Source organism: Crocodylus porosus, unplaced genomic scaffold (genome assembly GCF_001723895.1).
Source record: "Crocodylus porosus isolate Cpor-Errol unplaced genomic scaffold, CroPor_comp1, whole genome shotgun sequence".
In the NCBI taxonomy this organism is placed as follows: domain Eukaryota; kingdom Metazoa; phylum Chordata; order Crocodylia; family Crocodylidae; genus Crocodylus; species Crocodylus porosus.
Window position 1 is genome coordinate 43153183 of NW_017728909.1, and position 23297 is coordinate 43176479.

At 44.8% G+C, this 23297-nt stretch overlaps 2 protein-coding genes across 4 annotated transcripts in view; one reads left to right on the forward strand and one right to left on the reverse strand.

Annotated features, from left to right (window-relative positions):
• The window catches only part of CENPK (centromere protein K), a 38154-nt gene extending 36576 nt beyond the window's left edge, over positions 1-1578 (reverse strand). The window contains exon 1 of one of the 3 annotated variants that reach the window (XM_019532154.1): positions 1552-1578. In XM_019532154.1, the coding sequence (XP_019387699.1) occupies positions 1552-1563 (12 nt within the window). In that variant the 5' untranslated portion in view covers positions 1564-1578. Of the gene's footprint in view, positions 1-1062; positions 1175-1551 lie in introns of those variants that run through there. The other 2 variants (XM_019532156.1, XM_019532157.1) reach the window with 2 other exon arrangements.
• PPWD1 (peptidylprolyl isomerase domain and WD repeat containing 1) overlaps positions 1219-23297 on the forward strand; it is a 28960-nt gene continuing 6881 nt past the window's right edge. Inside the window, exons 1-8 of the mRNA XM_019532144.1 lie at positions 1219-1390; positions 5442-5544; positions 6837-6937; positions 7643-7763; positions 15454-15901; positions 16837-17027; positions 18541-18730; positions 21130-21311. Of these exons, the coding sequence (XP_019387689.1) occupies positions 1234-1390; positions 5442-5544; positions 6837-6937; positions 7643-7763; positions 15454-15901; positions 16837-17027; positions 18541-18730; positions 21130-21311 (1493 nt within the window). The 5' untranslated portion in view covers positions 1219-1233. The remainder of the gene's footprint in view (positions 1391-5441; positions 5545-6836; positions 6938-7642; positions 7764-15453; positions 15902-16836; positions 17028-18540; positions 18731-21129; positions 21312-23297) is intronic.

Sequence of the window (23297 nt, forward strand, 5' to 3'; positions counted from 1 at the left end):
GCCCCTCTGCTCCGCCCCCCCCCAGCTGCCCCCATCTGACTCAGCTGGAGTGAGATGGCTGCAGCAGCTCTGGCTCATGAGGGTGGCAGCAGAGCAAGTCTGGCCCTGTCATGGGCTGGAGGGAGGAGGAGATGCCTGTATCACCCCTCCTGCCCTGGACTGGGGCTGCTGCACTGCACCAGGCAACCTGGTCATAGCTCCTCTTGGCCCCTGAGCAGCACTGCCATGAACACAGGCACTGGCCCCAGTGCCGCCAGCCCAGCCACACAGCTCTTCCCCACTCCCTTCCCCCACTGGAAGGGACAGACACCTTCCCACTGTCCCTCTGCCCTGCCTAGGGTGGCCATCAGAGAGGACAGTCCGGTTTTTCTCTGCCCTCTTGATATGAAACCAGATGCCTTCAACGAGAAAAATAGAGGACATAAAGGGATCAGGTTTCGTATGAACAGAGGATAGAGTAGCCGAAAACCGGAATGTCCTCTATGACGGCTACCCGAGCCCTGCCGCAGCTTGTGACCCTCTGAAATATTCTTGCAACCCAGTTTTGGGTCATGAGCCATGGGCTGATAAATGCTGGGTTATACAAACCTGCAAAGACTGAATCAATTCAGGCACTGGCTTTTGAATGTCTGTCCCTAGCCCAAAAGGGAACGAATCTGACACGAAGGCTCTGGCCACCTGCCAGGCCTATCTGACATATATGAACGTGGGCCTTACGCTCACAAAGCAATGGTTCCCCTTCCCTGCTACTGGAGGGAGCTAATAGGGAGGCAGCAACTGAATCTGGGGAACAAGAGCGAAGAGAAAACAGGGGCGGGGCGGAAGTCACTGGCTGAAAACGAGCTCTCCAGGAAGAAGCAGGAAGCACTGCCCACACACCCAGCAGGCACGAGGCCCAGGACATCTCTGGCCGAGATCAGGGACAGAAACTGGTCCCGGGGGCCCTGTTAGAGTTTTTTTCCCGGCCGGGTTGACGCGCAGCCCTGGCCGGGCCGGGGAGTCGGACCGCAGGAGACTCCAGAGGAGCCGGGGGTAGGAGGGGCAGGTGTCGGGGTGTGCTACCATTGCCCTACGGAGCCGTTACCATAGCAATGGCGATAGAGACGGCGACAGCGATCTGTAGCGACCTCCTTGGGCTCCGAACCGCGCGCGCTCAGCGCTGAATGGCCGCCTCCGCCCGCTCCCACTTGTCACTTCCGGGGGCCCGCGTCGCGGGGAGTGAGGTCAGCCAACATGGCGTCCAGCGACTCAGACCGCAAGAGGAGGAAGCTCGAGACTGCAGGGGATAGCGAGCCGGAGCCGGAGCCGGAGCCGGAGCCGGAGGATGAGGATGAGGAGCGGTGGGTCGGGCCTCTCCCGGGAGAGGCCGCGCAAGCGAAGAAGAGGAGAGGTAACGAGCGCGGAGCGACTCCGGGGGGGCCGGGGCGGACCGCGCCAGGGGAGAGCTCTGCCCCGTGCTCCCGACATGGGGAGACAAGCCGCCGCAGATAACGTGTCTCTCGCTCCATGGACCGGCCTCTCCCAGGAGCTAGACCCAAATGTGCCCCTTACTCGACGGCTCATTTTTTTCCTCGTACTGTTTCACATTTTGCATCTGAATATAACAGAGCCGGAAGAGAGGTGGTCGTGCAGCGCTGCAGCTCTGTGGCAGTGCTGTGCCGTATCCACATGTCCCACAAGGGCTTGTCTCCGCTGCTGTGTGCCCCTCCAGCAACTTTGCCCCTCCCCACATTGCCTTCCCTTGGCTTGCAGAGAAGGCTTTAAAGATGCCTGTGGAAGTGGCCATGGATGGTTCTAAGATTCTGAAAAGAGGGTACAGATGGCGTGGTGCACTGTAGCCCATAGTGCAACACCACATTGCTGTCCATTTAAAAGAGGCTATTCATTTTACTAATAGTGTTGGGCCTAGTGATGTATTATTCAGCTTCTGATGAAAGCACAAACAAATGTAAGTTTATTGGGCTGTGTATTAATTACATCTAAAAAACCCCAACTAAGCAAAAGAGTATCAAAAGATGTCGTTTCATTGGTTCTGTAGTCATCGGAATTAAATGCACACCTTTCTTTTTTCAGATTCATAAAACAAAGTCTAGCTTTCTTGAGCATCTTGACCATGTATCCAATGCTTCACTGAAAGTTATTTCCATACTTTTGTTAACAGTTTTAGCATGAGCTAAATTTTTGGTGGACCGGGAATCAAGGATGTTGTGACGGCGCCCCACCCTGTATCTGCCCTGTATCAAACCAGCCACCCTGTCCTGTATCAAACCAGCCAACAAAGAAGTAGATCCCAGCCTGTCACTGAGTTCTCATTGTGCAAACCTGCATGTGCTTTACTTTGCTACAGTGAAAAGTCCCGGTATTCATAGTAATAAATTTGAGCCTGTTTGCAGGATTGAGCCTGCAGTTTGAAATGCTTTCAGATGGGAATTGATTTTAATTGATTTTCACATTTATAGGGAAGCAATAACTTAATGGCAGGGAAACCGCTGTTCTTCATACCTCTAGTGTGAAATAATAGAGTAACTTCTTACAGAGCACCTGTTGGCTATTTTGGTGGTGTAGTTCTAACAAACATACTTGCTTGACATTTTCTCATGAACAGTGGCATGAATGCAAAAATGGGTTTGGTGGTATTAATCAGGTGCAAACTTAGCAGGATAAGCAGTGATTAGTATAGTATGTACCCGATATGTAAATGTTGGCAATTTCATTTAAGTTGTAGAGACAGAAAGAGATACTGCACAAACAAGTCAATACTTAGCTTTCAACCTACATAACACAGTGTAAAAATCGGATTTAGTTACAAAATCAATTGGAGAAAGATGCTAATAAAAGTGAACACATTTTCAAATAGAGTGCTTGCCTAATCTGAATAACTGTCTAATTTCATTGTCATATTTGTCTTTCCTTTAGCAATTTGAGACAAATATTTTTGTCAAACATAATATTTTCCTGAGAAATGTAGTCTGTGATTTTTGTGAAATTCTTGATGTGGCATATTTTTTTGCATGCTCAAAAATAGCAATAGTCATATCCATCTTATTAACAATATCAGACAGCTATCTGAGAGACAGAATAAGCACATCTCTTGTCTCAGAAAATTGAAGGGTTTTTTGTTACATATTCTTATGTGACTGCAGTTGTTAGGTTACTTTTTGTAGTCCAATTTAGCTTTGCGGTGGATCACCTGTTCCTAGATAGATTCAGTTGTCCTGGCCATCATTATTAGTCAAAGGACAGAGGACAAACAGTCTTTTACATGGGTATTGAAAATTACTACTTCCACTGCTTCTACAGAGGAACTGATGTATTCTAACCCAGAACTAATAGTCTCTAGGTAGTTTGTTACCTTGTCTTAAGAAATTGGTAGCCCTGTGTGCTACAAAGGAAAATACAAGAAATTGTGGCATAACTTCTTCATAAAAGAGTTTCTTCATTTACTGCTTTTGGAACTAAATCTAGAACATCAGTGTTGTATGTTCATTTATAAACAAAATATCACTGGCTTTGTCCTAAAATTCTGTCTCCTAGACCTTAACTTCAAGCCCTGAATCTCTATAGTAACACCATGTATGATTTCCTTTATTATAATAATGAAATGAATGTTGACCAAGTCTCCTTCCAAGTGTTTAAAGATTCTTGGATTGAGATGTTATAAATATTGTATTATGGGCTAAGGGAGGGATCAAGTTAAGGGAAATTGGATCAGAATGTGTATCCCCAAAATATTGGAAATCAACTACTCTTAAACAAAAGGGTTTTTATAAATATTTCAATTTTGTGTAGCTGCATTGTTGAGAGGAAGCTTTTCTGTGACTTTAGTCGTGGGAGCCACAACGTGGCCAGGTAGTGCGTGTCCCTTGTCTTTTGTCTGCTGGGTGGGTTCCATTTTGCTTGCTACTGCTCTGCTGATGTCTGGTGGGGCAATTCAAGCGAGTAGATGGAAGTTTTTGTCACTTATTATTTTAAGGCATCCAGTAATGCACCTTCAACTTTTGTTCAGCGCAGTGTCTAGCTTCTCTACATGTGCCTATCTTTCCCAAACCAAGCATGTGTATTCAGCTACCAAATAACAAAGTGCAAGTGCCTTAGTTTGTAGTGTCGTTGGATGCCCCCCCTTTCCCCCCATATGGAGTTGATGAAGTTTTTAAATATGTTGTTCCAGGAACTAACTTTACATTTCCATCTTTTTATATTCATTTTATATGGAAATGTGCAGTCTAGTGTCATTCCCAAATATGTAGGATCTGGGTTATTCCATTCCATTAGGTTGAGCTACTTATTAGTATCTTAGTTCTAAAGGTGGAAGAGATTAACCTGTGTTTTGTTTGGATTGACATAGTTGATGTACTGCATGATGTTTAGTATTTGACCAGTGCATGATTTCCCTGGGTGGAAGCGAGCTTGCTCAAGAATTAGGTATTGTTTGACAACCAGTGACAAGCACCTTAAGATAAAGCATCTATAAAGTTTTGAAAAATGACAAAGGATGTGGGTCTGAAGTTCTTTGGATGTGAGGGATCTATCTCCATTTTTAGGAGTGCTACAATACATGCTTGGTGCTATCTTGGGTATTTTGTACATGGTTCCACACATATTGTACAATAGGAGTAGCCAGGCCCAAGTTGTCAAGGCCCGTGGCTTTGCTGTCTTTAACGGTGCTTACTGCAGTTGTTAAGTCAGTCACTGTAAAACGTGTCCCAAGGAAGGAGGAACTTCTTGGTCATCTTTTATCTCGATTTGAAAGTTGGATTGTTTATTTGGTGCCCTACCATTTTCAGTGAGTTGGTTGATGGCCTGATTTGCCGTGACATTGTAGCGTTGTTCATTCTGGTTCACTAGTAAGTTTCCAGATGGTTGTCCCTGTTCTTTTGCTATTATGTGTCATATCCACATTCTCAATGAGATTCTACCTTCTTCCCTCTACTAATAAAATGACTAGTTCTTTTGCTGAAGCAATAGTTTCCTCAGCAGACAGGTCTGCTTCATACAGCCTGTTGTACTTGGTTTATCTATCAGCTAATTCCAGTGTTAGTCCTGGCCCACAGTTTTTTCCACAGCCTCTTGAGAGATGTCTTTTTGAGATGGTGCATAGCATTTTTACAAACTGCTCGTAGTTTTCTGATATTAGTTCAGTGACCACTATGGCAGCATCAAGGTGTTTGGTAAAATCATTTTTGCAGCTGGGCAGGAGGGAGCTTTCTTGTCCTGCGCTGCAGCAGGGAGAAGCAGCAATGGCGGTAGCTGGGTCCTAGCGCTGCCCTACCTTGGACCTGAACTGGATCATTCCATCCTTCTGCTGGAAACTGTTGCTGACCACTGTCTTATGTTCTTGACTAAGATGCAAGCAAGCAAGTTGATCAAAGCTTAATTAATAGAGAGATGAAGATAAAGTTTTATCAAAAGGAACTAATTCCTGCTTTTTCTTTTAATTTTAGTCCTTGAGTTTGAACATGTCTACCTTGAAAACCTTCCGAGTGCTTCCATGTATGAACGCAGTTATATGCACAGAGATGTCATTACACATGTAGCATGTACTAAGTAAGTCTTGTTTTACAGTCCAGGAACTAGAAAGAAAACTTCCTGTCATATATGTATAGACAGGAAATTTTCTTTCTAGAACTTTTTCCTAATGGAACTTTAAAAATACCAATTGATCATAAAGTTTTCAAAGGTAATTTTAAAAGAATTGGCTCACTGAAGAAAAGGGCTGCAGATTGGTTCAAGAGACGCTATTGATCTTAAATTTATTTATTTATTTTCTCCCCAGTTGCTATGTTATGTGGGCTACCTAATGATATCTTGCATGTTGTCCATAATTGGAGCTATAGTGACTAAGGAGAAAATTATTTTCCTTTAATCGCTTCAGTATTTGTATTTTACTTTTAACAATAGTAGAATTTTTAAAAAATCAGACTTGTGAATAATATTAGTAATGTTATGTCATGTTTAGTAATGATGTCACAGATTTGTTTGCAAATCAGATAAAATGCAAGAAGATAATATCTTGTGTATTGAGGACCGATGCAGAGATTGAATTGCTGCTACATACTTGGACAGACTCTCATGGGACATTGTTTAAACTGCACTATGATAGTATTGTGCCTCCCAGATTTGTGCATGGGGCAAGGGGAGGCTGCCTGCTGCAGCCTGTTCCCAGTGAAGGGAGGCTGGGCCAGGGCTGTGCTCCAGGAAAGTGGGGGCAGGGAGAGTGACCATGATGCTTGGAGGCAGGTTATGGGGTGGGCTACAGACGCCCCAAAAGTCGCTGTTGCCACCCCATACCCCCCACTCCCAGCACTGCCCCCTGTCCTGCCCCCACCCATCCTGAGCACAGCCCCAGTTCAGATCCGTTTCCAGGAAGAGCATGATGCAGTTCCTGGCCCTGTGCTTACAGTAGGCAATCTTGCCTTTGCCATGCCCCCCTATGCCTCCCCAGACCCATTCCATCCCTCACTGTGGGGGCCTTGGTCTTCCCCCCCTCCATGCCCCTTTTTCCCCACAGACTTACCAGCTGGATGCTGCTCTCCGAGTCTCCAGGCTGCACTCTTGGCATGCTGTGCCTGTGCACATGCACGTGGCATTTATCTGTGACATTATTAGCCACATCAGCCATTGTGTCAATTTTCCTTTTATCCATGCTGATATATTAACTGATACATCTGTGCATTTCTATACATTATATATTTATATTGTCCCCCTCACATTTTGAGCAAAAGAAGTAAACAACTTCATTAGTTTTCCCAGTCTTTATATGTTGATCTTGTTTACCATGATTCTTCCTTTCCATCCCCTAAATTTTCAACATTAAATTTTAATTAATATAATTTCAGGACAGATTTTGTCATAACAGCTAGCCATGATGGACATGTAAAATTCTGGAAAAAAGTAGAAGAAGGGATTGAATTTGTTAAGCATTTTCGCAGCCATTTAGGTAAGAATTGTATTTTACTCCATCTGTTTTTTAAAAAGAGAACTCTTTTTTTTCTTGGCTATCTATAACCCATTTGTAACATTTAATATTTAAATACTAAATTAATCAAGTGTTCTTAACAATTTGGAAAACCAGAGACCTTAATGTATTAAGGAGTTAAATTTTTGTAATTGTCACATGTATCATTTACTAGATCCTTCACACCTTGGTCTGTAATATCTGTGCTTTATTATATATTTGTAGAAGTCAAGAACACAGATACTTCATGGTAATAGTGAGATACATTTTTAAAGTAGTGCTAATTAATATTTTTTAAATATCTGATAGACGTATCTCCTTAAAATATATTTGCTCAAAGTGACTAAAGTGAGAGCCTCAAACAGTCACATATTTTAGAATTTAATTCTTTCAGAAAATAAAGACTATGCATTGTTTTGGCTTTTTAATGGGATTAGTGAAGTAAGAAAAATAAGTAGTATGGTGTCGGATCACTATTTGTATTTATGATAGCCAACTATTTTGAGAGAAAATACAGAAATTAGCAGTTCTATGTTGAACTTGTAAACTATAATAAACAGTTTGAGCAAGATTTAAAATACAAATACTGTACCCGATAATTGTTGCTTCCAAATAGCTGAAACTGAAGAATTAAATACAATTTTGAGATGGAGGCATCTGTCTTAATGTATTGACTTTTTGTAACAGGAGTTATCGAGAGTATTGCCAGTAGTTCAGAAGGTGCATTGTTCTGTTCTGTTGGAGATGACAAAGCAATGAAGGTGTTTGATGTAGTAAACTTTGATATGATAAATATGCTGAAACTGGGGTAAGTTGTTTTGTTTTCTAAAACATCCTTAGGGCATTGGAGAATATTTTGGAATATTTGGCAGGGGAGAGGGAATTTATTTTAACCATTTGATTATCTGAATTATTTTTTTTCCAGCCAGCTCTATAATCAGAAGAGATTAGAGGAGTTGGGATTTTTGGTGTGTGTAGAATTGTATGCAGCTTGATTACCTGCATCCTTCTTAAAGATGGGAGGGGTTTCCATATTTTTCATTACAAGATACTGTAACAAGCAAATGTTTGTAATATGTCATAAGAACAAGATAGGAGAGGGAGATTGACTAAATGGTTCCTTGACATCTTTCATCCCTGTTTTCTATGGCTTTGCAAGTAATAACAGACATAATGGATTAGTTCACACCAGAATTGATGGAAAATGAAAGCCAACCACTTGATGTATGTAAGGGCCCCTCCAGACGTTCAGGTAAAGGCATGATAAGATCTAATGCACAGTCCACACAATTGTGCCTCCTCCCATGCCACATGTGCATGGCAGGAGGTGTGATTGGGATCCAGCATCAGATCCTATCACACCTTATTGCCTGTGTAAGAGGAACCCAGGATTGTGATCTCAGGCTCCCCCTGTACCAGCTCCCACTGCGCAAGATGGGAGATTTGTCAGCTGATGAAATTCCCATCCACAGCAGCACTTCACATGCTACCACAGATTAGAGTCCCATCAGCTGATAGGACTTGCATCCATTGCAGTGCATGGTGCATCCCCCACAGCTGGGAGCCCCATCAGATGAATGGGCTCCCAGCCACAGAGTTATAGATATGCTACACATGCAAATTAAAGTTGGATCGAAACCAGTTATGAAGTTAATACAGGAAACCCTCGTTATTCACGGGTTTGGCATTTGCAAATGCTGAACCCACATCTTAAATACACTTTATACACTTACAGGAGCTCTGTGCTTGCTGCCTCCGGGCTCCCACAGCTGCTGCCAGAGCTGTTCCTCCACGCTCTCCCAGTCACTGGGGGCATTGTTTTCACGCATGCAGGCTGTGTTCATGAACACAGTGCCTTATTCACAGATTTCACCATTCGTGGGGGATATGAGGCTGTATCACCCGTGAATGGTGAGGGTTGCCTATACACATTTTCCAGCTCTAACTTTATAGCTGGTTGGATTTTTTTTATGGCACAATAATAAATTTGTGCATGTATCATGCAATTACTAGGTTAATTCAGATGGTCTACATGTAACCTGTAGAGAGAGCCTTAGTGGATAGCAAACAGGAGCGTGACCTCTGTACTGCCATGATAGCAGTCTGCTTCTGCTGATAGAGATATTATATTCCTTAGTGTTGCTGTTCAGGAATTTCTGTAGTTATGCAGTGTTTGGATGAAAATACCATGCAAGAAGTGATTAAATCATTGCAGCTCTATAATGATAAAACCACCCCCCCAAAAGTCATGTTTTTAATGAGTACATTAGAAGCAATAGACATGTTAAAGAAATGCTGTTCAAAAGCATGCAAGAAGATTCACTCTCTCCAAGATCTCTTTGAGATAAGAAACCTATATGTATTCAGCATAAACTGATTTTTACATTTTTCATTCTGAATTTAATTTAAACTTGAGTGAGGAATTTTCTAACTGTTCTCTGTGAAGTCAGTGATAAATAAAACTCCCACTTCTTTCAAAGGGAATAGAATTGGGCAAGTGGAAAACCATCTTTGAAAATTCCCTTTGACATAATCACATTAAGTACTTTGCTGGTGATCATGTTAATTTCATGTTACTTTCAGCTAATGTGCCTATTCCATAAGCAAATCCCCTCCTAAATGCTGGTATTACAAATCCCAACTGTTCTGTTGAAACTTTTAGCTTACCTTGACAGCTGTTGCGTATGTTTGGGTTACCAGGACAAAAAAAAATCCTTTTTTGTTTAAGTTATGTCATTTAATGAAGTGATTCAGTTTGACCAAGACTAAAACTTTAATCAACAAATGATGAGCATCTAAAAATTCATATAATGTAAATGTTATTTGGTATGCTTTCCATACTGTAGTTGAATATCTTGGTGTGTGTCTGTCAACCCCATGTGCGCACCACGAGCAAGAGTTGTGTGCATATTGATGCTTGAATGTTTTTCTGGAGAGGCCACAGTTAATCTAGCACAGGAGTTTTCAACCCTTTTTAACAAGTGTATCCCTGGCAGCCCCCTTTTTAGTAAGTGTACCGCTGGGGGAAGAGGGTGACAGCTATCGGCCAGATGCCAAGCAGCAGGGGGTGGGGGTGGCAAGCAGCCAAATGCGGAGCAGGGGTGTGGCAAGTGGCAGCAGCACAGCATCTGTGTGGTCCTGCTCTCGCCTCGCCCTGGCCCTGCTCCTGTGAGGCAGTGGCACGGGGTGGTGGTGCTCCGTCCCCTCCCACCCCCGTGTACCTCCCCGGACCTTACAATGTTACCCCAGGAGTATGCGTACCCTTGGTCAACAACCCATGATCTAGCATCAATATAAATAATTCTGCATAATCTTTATAGCATTGGTTGTCTTGCACTTGCCTACTTTGAAATTTATCTGCCGTTGTGCCGCCTAGTTGACTAGCTTTGCTTCCAATTTCAAAATTCTATTTTTTTTTTTACTTGCCTAAATAGTATTCTCCTCTGAAAATACTGCCATATGACCAAATCATACAAATTAGCAAAATGAAAAATAAGTAATTGTAAATGCCAGTCCATTCTGGTACTTAGTAGCATCCCATTCCTAACCTACTTCTTGATATTACTGTATTTTCTGTTTGTACCTTTTCCTCCAAAATCAGCTACTCTTAAAATTGGGGTTGTGTTTTAAGTGGTGAACCTAGTTTCTTTGCTTGGAAAAAAAGCACACATGGAGACACTGAGCATGCCATGCAGTTGCCAAGATGATAGAGTTCTGTGTTAATCCCATTATACCCATAGATTTTGGCTGAGCGCTATAGCTTGTGCCTGAAGCAGCAGGTGAGTCGCTGGTATTATTTTGAGGTTTATGATGTATAAATAACACTATTTGCAGGAACTCATATAAATAAATACTTACAGTAAAGAACTAATTTTTCAAAGATTCTCCTTGAAAGGGTCTGGGGCCTAACTTTGTGTGACATAGAGTAAGTGCTTGTGAGAATAAACGCAGGCTGTTTGCAGACATTTAAAAAAAAAAAATCACCCCAAAACTCCACATGTTCCTGCACGGAGGCCAACACATTCCCAGAAGAGACAGCTTGCCTGATGTCTATATATTGGGCACTTTAATGGGGCTTATTTGGCACTTTTATCTAATAGCTGATCGACTCAGCTATTAGATAAAAGCGCCAAAAAGCCCCACGGAAGCACCTGATCCATATAGATGCTACAGAGCGAGGTCAAAGTAACACGTTGCTTCTTCTGGTAAAGCATGGGTTGCTTGGTTTTTTGCTTTTTGGGTTGTTTTTTTAATAACTGCAAGCAGCCACAGTGTCCATCCATGGCTGACTGTGTAGCATAGAGTAAGTCTTCCTGGGAACATAGAAGCTGCATCCAGATGAGCGAGTACGTGCCTGTAGGAGCGTCTCTAAGCAGTTTGAGACACAGCAGGAAGCATGGTAGGGACACAAAACTATTTCTGCGCTGCATATTTGCAACGCAGACTCTTAAGTTTGATTCCAGGAAATCCTGGAGCATGCCCTGAAGCAACTGGAGGCTGGGCCCTCCGAAGAGATGCTCTAGCGCCTGGCCCAAGCATCTCTATGCCTGCTGTGTGCCCCTGTTGCTCCAGCATGCAGCCTCAATATGCTGGAGCAAATAGAAGCAGGGCAAGGCTGGCAGCAGTGGCCTGAACCCATGCTCTGTCCCCGGTAAGCGGGAACTTTGTGTGGGTGGGGAGACTGTGGGAGTAGGGGGGGACTGTGTGGGAGGGGTGGATCCCCCGCCCACCCCTACAGAGCACAGCCCTGGTGGCAGCAGCAGCCTGCAGTGGACCCTCAGGGCTTTTGTGGCCTGCTGTAGGCAGAGCCCCCCAGCAGCATGCTGTGCTGCCTGAGACCCGGCGGCTACACATAGTGCACAGAGCTGGCCCAGCCCGCAGACGTGCTTTCAGACAGAACTAGGCCAGCTTCTGCCATCACCTGGGGCTTCTGGCCCCACATGCAGGAGCTGCATGGGTCGAGCCAGCTCTTGCCTCCATGTGCCTCATCACATGTGCCCCACACGCCATCAGGCCAGGCTAGCTGCATGGAGGCAGGAGCTGGCCTGCCCCAAGGGGGCACAGCTCTTGCATGCAGTGCCAGGAGTGCCAAATGACATCAGGGGCTGGCCCTGCTTGAAGGTGTGTGTCGGTGGGCCAGACCAGCTCCATACACCATATGTAGCCCCCTGCATCTCAGGCAACAGAGTGCACCATCAGGGGGCTCTGCCTGCAGCAGGCCATGAGGATCCCAAGGGCCGGCTGATGCATGCTGTGGGAGGGGGGCAAGGGAATTGTGGCAGGCCCCCTCACACCTCTCCCATGAACCCACAAATCCCACACCCCCACATACCCACTTACAAATGCCACAACCCCTACACCCACCCATAAACCTCCCACCTATGTCCCCAATAAACCCTACACCCACCCCCCACACCTCTTACCCAGCCTCCACAAATTCCGCATCCCCCGACATCTCACACCCTGTGTGCCCAGCTGCCTGACGAGAGGAGAACTGCTGGCAGGAGTTGCGGCTTCTGGGGCAACAGCCACACTGCAGCCCTGTCCCATGCCCACACCAGTGCAGCCAGCACGGGCCTGTGGGGCTCCTGGTCTAGGGAATCATTTTGGGGGAGGGAGTGTTAGGTTGTGGGGAGGGGCAGCGGTGACAGCAGGGGGTGTGTGCGTGTGTGCATGTGCGAGAGAGAGATGGGGGTCAACAATGGAGGAGTGTTTTGGGTAGGAAAGGCTGCTAGAGCCAGGCTTAGAGCCCCACTACTTCCCTAGAGCAGCCTGTGCAAGGGGAGGTCAGCTTGGAAGGGAAGAGGCTTTTCCAGCCCAGTGCCTAAGCCCCAGTTGAGGGCTTCCAAGAACAACAACATCTGGGGCCTGGGTACAGGCTCAAGGAGCAGAACAGTAAGAGCTGGCACTGCTCAGAGCCACAAAGCAACATGTGGGACAGCTGCAGCTGGACTCATGTCCTGGTGCTAGGACGGAGCTGCTGCTAGGAGGGAGCTAGTGGCAGGTAGGCAGGGGCTGCAGAACAGGAATGAGGGGCACTGGCGGGGCTGTGGGTTGGGATTGAGAGACAGAGGCAGGGCATTGGCATATTAGTGCTGCTCAGTGCCACAAAGCAGCTGTGGGTTCAGCTGCAGCTCTCCTCATGTACTGGTGAGCGAAGGGGGCAGGAGCAGCTCTGATTTTTCTATGATAAAAAAGCCAAAAGCAAATGCCAAAGTGTATAGATATTTAGAATCCATTTTATGATGATGATAGAGGCACTGGTAGGCTTCCAAATTGCTTTAAAATTGTAAATATATCAATAAAACATTGCCCAACTTATCTCCCTATATACAGTGGCATTTCATTTTAATTGCAGAACAATGCAGATTTTGGGTATTTTAATGAGATAATTTAGGTTTGTTTTATCAGAGATCTTACAGTTTTTAAACCGGGAGCACCAGGATCCAGGCAAAGGAGCCTGCCCAGGGCCAGCATCAGGGATCCAGGTGGAGGGCAGACAAGGTAGCTGACCTCCTGGCCATTTGGGGCCAGGAGGACAAATTTCAACAGTTCAAAGTGGGCCAGTGCAACAAGCACATCTTCTGGACGATAGCTGCCCAGATAGCAAAGCAGGTGCACTAGAAGACTTAACAGCAGTGCCACTGGCAGCTGGCCCAGAGGTGCAGGTGCTTCTGTTGCAGTGCCCATACCACAGCCCAGGTGGCTGTGCAGTCCCCGTCTGGGGGTGGCAGGCATGCAGCCATGGAGTGCAGGTCCCAGGGGCCAGATGCTATTGCAGGTGGCAGCGGGTCATAGCCAGGCAGCAGCCCCCACTATCAGACTCTTGCAGTGGGCAGAGGGTACAGGGGCCACTCTAAGTTAGGGCTGCTTCAGCAGTCCAACTGGCACAAGAGGCTGACTAGTATCCCCAGATGCCAACTGGTCAGACCTCAGAAGCTCCTGAGGGTAAGAAGCCCTGAATCGCTCACTAGGGCAGCTTTTTTATACTGCTGGGGCCAGCCAACCTGAATATCCAGGCGGAGCTGGGCAGGGTCAGTTTGCCCCAAGGAGCACAATTTGCCCCACACCAAAGCGCATGTTCAGGCACATGTGCTAAGGTACAAATCTCCGGCACAAATTTGTGCTGCTGCTGTTTGAGCTGCTGCAAGCGCATGTGCCTGCATGTGTGGATGCGCCCAGAGTGTCCAGGAAGTATTGCTCCCGGCTGACCATTTGGATGAGGTAGCTGGCATTAGGAACTTCCTGGTGCCACACTTCCTGGACATTTTATGTTCCTACAAGGACTTACTCTGTATCACACAGTCCACTATAACTCTGGAAAAATCTTTTTTTCTACATTCTGACTTCCAAACACAAGGTGTATGTTTTATCTGGGGGTGCATTGCATACAAAAAATACAGTATATATTCAATATATTCTTATACTTTTCTGCCTCTTAACCAGTTTTAAAAACACAACAAAACCTTGCACCTCATACTGTGATTACTTGGTTTTGTTAATAGCTTCTTCTGCAGATCTTTACTGAAAGTATTTTGAAAATCCAAGATAAATGATATCTTACCATTCTTCAGTGCCTTTGTCAAATAAATCTAAATAACACAGCTTCCGTGTCGAGCATGTACCAGTCTTTCTGTATTTAATCATTCTTTCTTTAATTATTGTATCAATACAATAAACTATGTATCAGTTAGTTTATTGACCCTGAAGTAAGGCTCAGTGATCTGTAATTTTCAAGGTTTTTGCCAGGCATCCTTCTTAAAGATAGGTATAACACTGGCAGTTCTCCAATTCTTTAACTTCTTTTAATTGTAAAGAGTCCATATATTTATTAACAGCCAACCACTTAATTTTTATATGCCTTCAGAACTCCAGCTGAATGTAATCTGGTTCTCACAGTTTATTGCAGGACCCAGTCTTGCTGCAGTTGAATTCGATGACAAAATTATCATTGCCTTCAGCTGTAACAAGAATGTGGCTTAATACCAGTTTTAGGGCAGGAAAAAAATTTAATGTGAGACATTGAGTTCAGCCTCCACTACATTTTAACATCTGAGATGGTAGTAGTTGGCAGCCCTTTTTTTGTTGTCCAGTTACCTCCCCTTACCCACTCTTGTCATAATCACTTTGAAGAAATATGGAAGAAGAAATTGGGTTGCTGGGCCACCTATATAGAAGTAAATTGGTTATCAAAAAATGTTTCTCCTTGGTATCATAATTGTAAATCTTAGTAAATCTCATAGCCTCAGCTTTAACAAATAATGGTTCTACTGAAAAATTTGCCCTTGTCATTTGATTTAAAAAAAAAAAATTAAAGGGGTGACTTGCTACATAGGCTCTGGGCTATCAAATTATTGATCATACCCTTTGTAATATTGAAAATAAGAATGAACAGAAATTGACTAGTCCTTAGAAAATTTGTGTAGCAAATCATTATATGTTTCTGGCCAAGTAAAATAAGTCCTGTTTGTTCTATTGTTTTTCTGGTTCTGTTCCAGCTTCTACCCTGGCCAGTGTGAATGGGTATATTGTCCTGGAGATGCCATATCTTCTGTTGCAACTTCTGAGAAGAGCACAGGGAAGATATTCATATATGATGGTCGAGGAAATAACCAGCCACTTCATGTTTTTGATAAACTCCATACATCTCCTCTTACTCAGATACAGTTAAACCCTATCTACAAAGTAGTAGTATCTTCTGACAAGTCTGGAATGATAGAGTACTGGACTGGCACTCCCCGTGAATACAAATTCCCCAAAAATGTGAACTGGGAATATAAAACAGATACAGATTTATATGAATTTGCTAAATGCAAAGCTTACCCATCCAGCATAAGTTTTTCACCTGATGGCAAGAAAATGGCCACCATTGGTTCTGATAGAAAAGTTAGAATTTTTAGGTTCTTGACTGGGAAACTTATGAGAGTCTTTGATGAATCCCTAAGTGTAAGTTCAGTCTTGTTTTTATTTCTGCTTCACTATTTTGACTGAGTACTAGTTTGCTTATTAGTGCAGTTAGGTACTTATCTTCTGTTTATGTGCTATGAGGCTTTATTACTTATTTGCCTAACAAAATGGGGTTTTCTTCTCTGTTCTCATCCTGTGACCTTACTTCTGTATTCCTTTATTGAATTTTGCCCAATATACTTTAATTTTTATTTTTGTTTATTTAGGTAGCTTAATCATTTTTGTGAGGATATATTGTCTCTTTTCTAGAAGTTTCTGAAAAAATGACTGCTTTAATTAAAATCAATAACAAATGTTAAATAAAATAGTCCTTTAGAGATCAATAGCATCACAAAGGGTGGGTGAGTAGGACAGCAGTCTCAGGTGCTGGCTTGGGGGCCACCAGAATATTGATTACCTGAGGGAGTCTGTGCCATGATGGCAGCAGCTCTCAGGTGCCATGTTATGAGTTGCTGCAGCAGCAGTTGCAGTGGCAGGCAGATAGTGCTGCAGCAGCTAATGTCTTTGAGTCTCCTAGGCAGGTAAAACTAACCACTTCCATCCTACTCTGGTGCTCAGCACCTTCCTTCCATCCCACTCTCTTGTAGTTTTGCCCAGGATGTAAAACTTGCTAGTTATGTCTCTGTTAAAGATTGAATTGTTACATTGGGAACATGTTTTGGTTTTTTTTGTCCGTGATCTTGAATGCTACAACCCACATGTTTAGATTAACTTCCTTTTTGATACTAATTACCTTTTGATCTTCATTTAGCTAGAAAAACTATTTGAATAATTCATTGGAAAATTACAGAGACCTGTGAATTGTTGAATAGTTCTACTGAAGTCTGTTTAAGTTAAGCACATGCTTAGATGCTAGGCTACATCAGAACCTTGTAATACATTCAAAACGTACAAAAAATATCTTATCTCTGTAGATGTTTACTGAGCTGCAGCAGATGAGACAACAGCTGCCGGACATGGAGTTTGGCCGACGTATGGCTGTTGAGCGTGAACTAGAGAAAGTGGATGCTGGAAGGTTAATCAACATAGTTTTTGATGAAACTGGACACTTTGTGCTCTATGGAACGATGCTGGGTATTAAGGTCATAAATGTAGAAACAAACCGGTAAGTCATAGTCAGATTATGAATATACATTTATATGTCATGACTATCGAAAAATATAATATTAATGAGATTTTTAACAAATTGAAAATTTTGTATGATAGATTTCTTGGTTGCGGGGAGGGGTTACTGGTTTCAATTAGGCTGTAAACCAGGAGTGGGCAATTATTTTGGGTGGAGGGCCACTTACTGAGTTTTGGCAAGCCATCGAGGGCTGTGTGACAGGGAGCCGGGGCAGATTAATATTACTTTTCTAAATTTTTTAGGGGCCCTGCAGGCCAGATGGAATGTCCTGGTGGGCCGCATTTTGCCCACCCCTGCTGTAAGCTGTTTCTAGGCTAAATGTTAAATTTTGTGGTGTAATACTTGGTGAAATGGAATCACGTGTGTTTAAATAAAATCTTCAAAATAAGGGTATTTATACCATCTGTCCTGTTTTGTTCTTATATGGAATGACTACAAGTAAAATTAAGACTAATGTAAAATTAAGATAATTTTATTTGCAGCTTTGTATTGCAAAATAAATAAGAATCAATGACTTGGGGTTTTTTTGGTTTGATAACAATGAGCAGTAGACTCTCTCTAAGGTTTGAATAAGGAGAGCTTCATAAGTGTTGTAACTGGCCAGTTAATAGTCATTAATAGGGCTGTGCAAAGCCTTGGTTGCTGATTCCGTTCAGAGGAGATTCGGCGGCCAAATCTCCGTATCTGAGTTGAATCAGGAAACCCATTAATCTCTCTGAATCAAATTGGAAGCCTCCAATTCGATTTGGAGAGATTCAACAATTCGGCCATAGACACAGCTTTATATGTTTTTTTCTACATATCTCAAGACACCAGGTGTCTCGTGAATGCTGAGATGATGGAGCGGATGGAACATCCCATAGGAGTGCGGGGGTCCCCTGCATGCTCGACGGTGGACCTGGAAGTGCACAGGGGACCCCCCAAATCCCCTCAGCCCAGTGACTGGTGCCTCCTGGGTCTGGGGAGGCACCTGCCGTCCCCCACGGCTGATTGCTAAGCCAAGTGGGTGTGAGGGGCCCTGCGTGCTCAGCGGCAGATCTGGAAGTGGACCAGAAGTACTTCCAGTCCACTTCCAGGTGCACCACTGAGAACGTGGTGGGTGGCCCCCACGCTCCTGTGGGATGCTCGATCTGCCCCGCCATCTCAGTGTTTAGTGAGCCGCGCCTGGTTCCTTGAGGTATGTAGAAAAACAAAGCTGTGTCTGTGGCCTAATCACTGATTCTCTGAATCAGAATTGAATCTTCAGATTCGGCCAAATCAAGTCGGGACAGTGATCTGATCTGATCTGAGTTGGCGAATAGAATCACTGTCCCCTGAGTCAGGCCGAATCCATATCAAATGCGACCCACTTGGCCCACAGCTAGTAATTTGTAGCTTGTCCAAAAAAAGACTAATGTAGTAATTGTGTCAAGAGTCTAGTTCTGGGCAGAGGGGAGAGACTAAGCATCATGGAAATGGTGTTGATGCTTTTTTTAAATATTCTGTATTGTAGATGCATTCGAATTCTAGGTAAACAGGAAAATATCAGGGTAATGCAGCTGGCTTTGTTTCAAGGAGTAGCAAAGAAACATCGGGCTGCTGTCACCATAGAGATGAAAGCATCAGAAAACCCTGTTCTTCAGAACATCCAGGCAGATCCAACAATAGTCTGCACAGCTTTCAAAAAAAACAGGTTTTACATGGTATGTGTGGTTTTTGTTTGAATAACTTCTATGTTGTTGAACTGGTCTGTTTGTCTGTCTGTGTTTTGTAGGGTTTGTTTTGTTTATTTTTAAATCTCCTACATCTTTCTAATGCTTTTGTTTTGAATTTTGGTAGTGAAATAATAGCCTTTCAGAAGGTGTGTTCCTAAATTGAAATAATATTTTAACTTGGAATTGGCTAGGGATGCACCGATAGAAAATTTTGGGGGCCAATACTGATGGCCGATTTTTTTAAGGAGCCTTATCAGATTCTGATATGCAGCTGGGCAGCTTGAAGACCAGCGTTTGGGGTGGGGAAGGTAAGGGACGTGAGGGATGCAGATCGAGGCCCCCCACGGTGATAGAAGGAGTGGGGGTGGGGTGAGGTGTGGGATGGAGCTGCAAGCAGCTCGTCCAGTGGACGTGGGGGGTGGCAGCTCCTGCCGCTGTGCTCACCCCAGGAGGGCATGGGGAGGCCATGTCCCCCTGGATCTGTGTGCAGGATGAGGGCGGATTGTTGCTGGGGCTGTGCCGGGGTCTTCCCGGCAAGGGGTTGGGCTGAGCTGTGCTTGGGGCAGGTGGTGGCGGCAGTGTTCGGAGGGTACTATGAGGGGGCTACAGCCACCCCAAAATTTGCCAGAGCCTGGAGCAGCCCCAAGACTGCAGCAGTAGTCCAGCCCATCCCATGCACAGATCTAGGGTCACACCTGAGGTACACACAGTGGCGGGAGCCGCCCTGCAACCTCTGGACGAACCGTTCGTAGTTCTGTCCTGCACCTTACCCTGGCTGAGCAGCACCTGCCCCTGCCCCTGCCCCCACTCCTTCCTTCACTGCAGGGGCCTCAATCTGCACCCCACCACACCCCTTCCCTTCCCCTACCCTTCTCCCACAACAGATTTACCAGCCAGATGCTGCTCTTCAAGCCACTGGGCTGCGCTCCTTCTGTGTGCATGCTGTGGCTGTGTGCATGCCCAGGGCATTTATAAGCCACATTATTGACCACATCAGGCAAAAAAAGCTGATTTCCGATACTGTCAATTTTCCCTATATCGGTGCTCATCCGATATGGAACTGATGTATCGGTGCACCTCTAGAATTAGCTCTAAGTAGTGTGGGGATCACTTTGATTTTCACTAAGTTGCTCAAGGAGTTAAGAAGCTTGGGTGATCTTCATCACATTCGAAATAATTGATTTTTTTGGGTAAATATAATCCTTGGATATAGTTAAGGGGGCTCTTTCTCTCTTGCTCTCTCTATCTATCTAAATATAGTTATCGTATCTAGAAAATTCAGTGTAGTGTTAGTGCTCTTGAACACTTGAACTACAGACAAATAACAAAGACACAACAGTCTTTTACCCTGAATAGCTTACAATATAGTTTTTAGATAAAAAGAATCAAGTAAACAAAGCAAATGCATTGGGGCTTTGCCTGGACAATGAAGGAATGATGAAATAATGTAAGTTTGACTTCCACTTGCCTAACTTCACTTTGATTGTAGTCCTGTAGTACCGAGCATGTGTATTCTGAAGTTCCAGATAGCACTGACTAGATCAAGAGGGACGTGTTGGCACACCCACATGCTCCCAAAGTCTTGAGAGGACTACCACAGTGGCACAGCTTTGTGCCACCCTTGGCACTCCTCTAGGCCAACCAGGAGGTGTATGGGGGGGAGGGAGAGGCAGGTGGCTGGGGGCCATTCTCCCCAGTAGCAATTCTCTTGGGGCTCTCGGAAGGTTTCTGCTGCAGGAAAATGAATACAGCTTTTCTCCCAGCACAAATGTAACACCTACCCATGGCCACAGAAACTATGCAGAATATTGCAGTGAAGTAATTGTCAGCTGAGATATTATAATGTATTCATTCTCTACTGTATTCTAATGCTTCTCTGTTCCTTTGCCATTAGCATGCAACTCCCATCCTTGGAGAATTGTTTGGGGGATGGAAGCTCCTGTTTTGAATTAAACATGTTTTTTTCTTGAGCTTTGCATTGGCAATAATGGCAGAAAAGGAACTTGATATGTCTGTGTAATGAAACCAGAAGACTTTGCTAATTTGGCTTGATCCTACCTGCCTGATCATTTGTATTCCATCCCTTTTTAAAAACAGTGTTTTTACCATGGGATTTTGGCTGGGTGCAAAGGAATGGCCACTGATTGTTTAGATGTGCAAATAACTGTGCTGGGAATTGATACCTATACAAGTGTAAGTGCCTTCTATTACCATTTATTTTACACATACTGAATTGCAGGGGAACAGCTTTTATGTGATCTTTCTGCTTATGTTCCAAATCTAGTTGAGGATTTAGCAGATTCCTAATTGATTTTTCAGTTGTGAAATGTCATATAATATGTAAAAGTAGGGGAAAATATAAGGATTATTTGTGCTTTATTCGTCAGTTTACTAAACGTGAACCAGAAGATACAAAGAGTGCAGATTCAGACAGAGATGTATTTAATGAGAAACCATCTAAAGAAGAGGTCATGGCAGCCACTCAAGCTGAAGGCCCCAAAAGGGTCTCTGATAGTGCCATTATCCACACAAGCATGGGAGATATTCATATCAAGCTCTTCCCTGTTGAGTATGTATTTGTATCTTTTGTAATAATTTGCTTTATAGCATCTTTTTGGAGCCTTTCTCTTGTCAGTTCCCAGTGGTGAGAAATTAATAACAGTTCAGTTTTTTTTTCTTAATGTGCTTCTTTTCCCGCTTTCTTTATTCATAGATTTTCCTATTTACAATTAATAATGAATTTGCTGGGTGTTATCCTTAATTGGAAACTGTTTTGTGCAAGCAGAGTGCAGTTTTTTTTTTATGTAATCTAAGGAAGGCAAAAAAGCCCCACACAGTTGAAAGCAGTAACAGAAATATCTGGCGACACTTGTTTATAAGGTTGAGACAATATGCTGTGTAATTGGTTGCTGTAAATTCTGTGCCACGGAACAGTTGAAACCTTTTCTTTAAAGAGCTGCCCAATTTTCCCTTACCATGGAAGGGGGGGATCTAAGTTGTATGTAAAACTTTGTGCCACTTTTTCTACTAGAATTTGAAAATGGTTTTGTGGTCATCTTGTATAAATTATTGTCAAGAACTGCATTTCTACCACCCCCAGTGTCTTCATGGTATAGGGTATGCATGTACATATGGCAACCCTAAGGCTAGGAACAGACCTCCAAAAAGCCTGAATTGATTAAATCTTTGCAGGTTTGTCTGACCTGGCTGGCTGAACCGATTTGTAAATGTGAAGACATCCCCCCCTGGACTGAAGAAATGCCAGCACATGCCTGCAGTGGGCCAGGCTAGAAGCTAGGAAGCACTAGAGTAGTCCTTCCTCCCTTTGTACAGTGGTGAGCTAAGGTGGGGCATGGCCAGGCTAGCAGGATGTTCTGATTAGGGAGCGGTTCTCTCCTTCCCCCTTGACCAGAGAGGGAGCCAGCTTGGAGATAACAGAGCATTGAGTTACACAGCAGGGTGTTATACAGGGAGTTGTTAGCATTTATCAGCCCATCAAACAAAACAAAAGCCTCTCATTAGTTCAGGCTCTTCTTAAACAACTTTTTCCAAGAAAAGAAGGGAGGGACATTACCAGTTACCTGTTGATTAGTTCCAAAAAGCCCTAAAATGCTATCCTGTCTGTCTTTGTCCTGCCCCCCACATCAAGGACTATGGCCAGCATGTGGTATGTTAACTAATGCTGAGAGGTGTCTGTGTAAGGTAGAGGGGAGAGGAATCCCTGTGGGGGTGGGGAGAATGGCCTGGCCCCTGGCCTCAGCTCCGGAGTGGTGAGAGACGCGCGGGTGAAAGCCTGCTGTGCCCCCACTCCCTCGAAGCCCCCCAGACACCCCTTCAGCAGCCACAGAGCCCCCTGCCGACCCCCAGCACAGCCAGAGGTAAGCGGGCTCGTGGTGGGAAGGGGTTAACTCCTCGTTCTCTGGAAGGAGGCGGCTGCGTGGAGCCGGGCCGGGTCAAGCCCCCAACCAGGCCCTTACTTGGCCCAGCCCCCAAGGGAGCCACGCAACCGAAGCCGTGTGAACAGGCTGCGTAAACGGGCACTTGAGTTAGCGTGGAGTTCATGCAGGAGAGGGCGTGGGAGGGCACGAGACCCTGCCTGCGAACCCCCCCAGAGTAGTCGGTCCCAGCCGTAGCCAGCCTATCGGAGGCATGAAACGGATGGGCACGTGTCACACCCCAAGGGTCCCCTCGGGCTCTGCGGGCCCCCCATTGGGCATCTCAGAGTCGGCCACCCAGACGGAGCCCATGGTTCCGGGCTCCATGCAGACGGAGCCCCTGGCTCTTGACTGCGGGGGCTGCCTGTCCCTTTTTTAAGCTCTGGGGCCCAGGAGCATGGCCACCTCCCCTTGCGGGGTTTGCTCCCTACGGGGGTCTCTGGCGTGCCAGCTGGAGGAGCTCCAGGCCACAGTCCAGAGACTGTGTGCCATCAGGGACTGTGAGCAGGAGATAGACTACTATTGCCAGGCCCTTCTCCCCCGGGAGCCGCAGGGTAGAGCACCGTCTCCCTCCAGGACTAAGGAGGACTCTGGGACCTCCCGCTCTGCCCAGTCAGGGT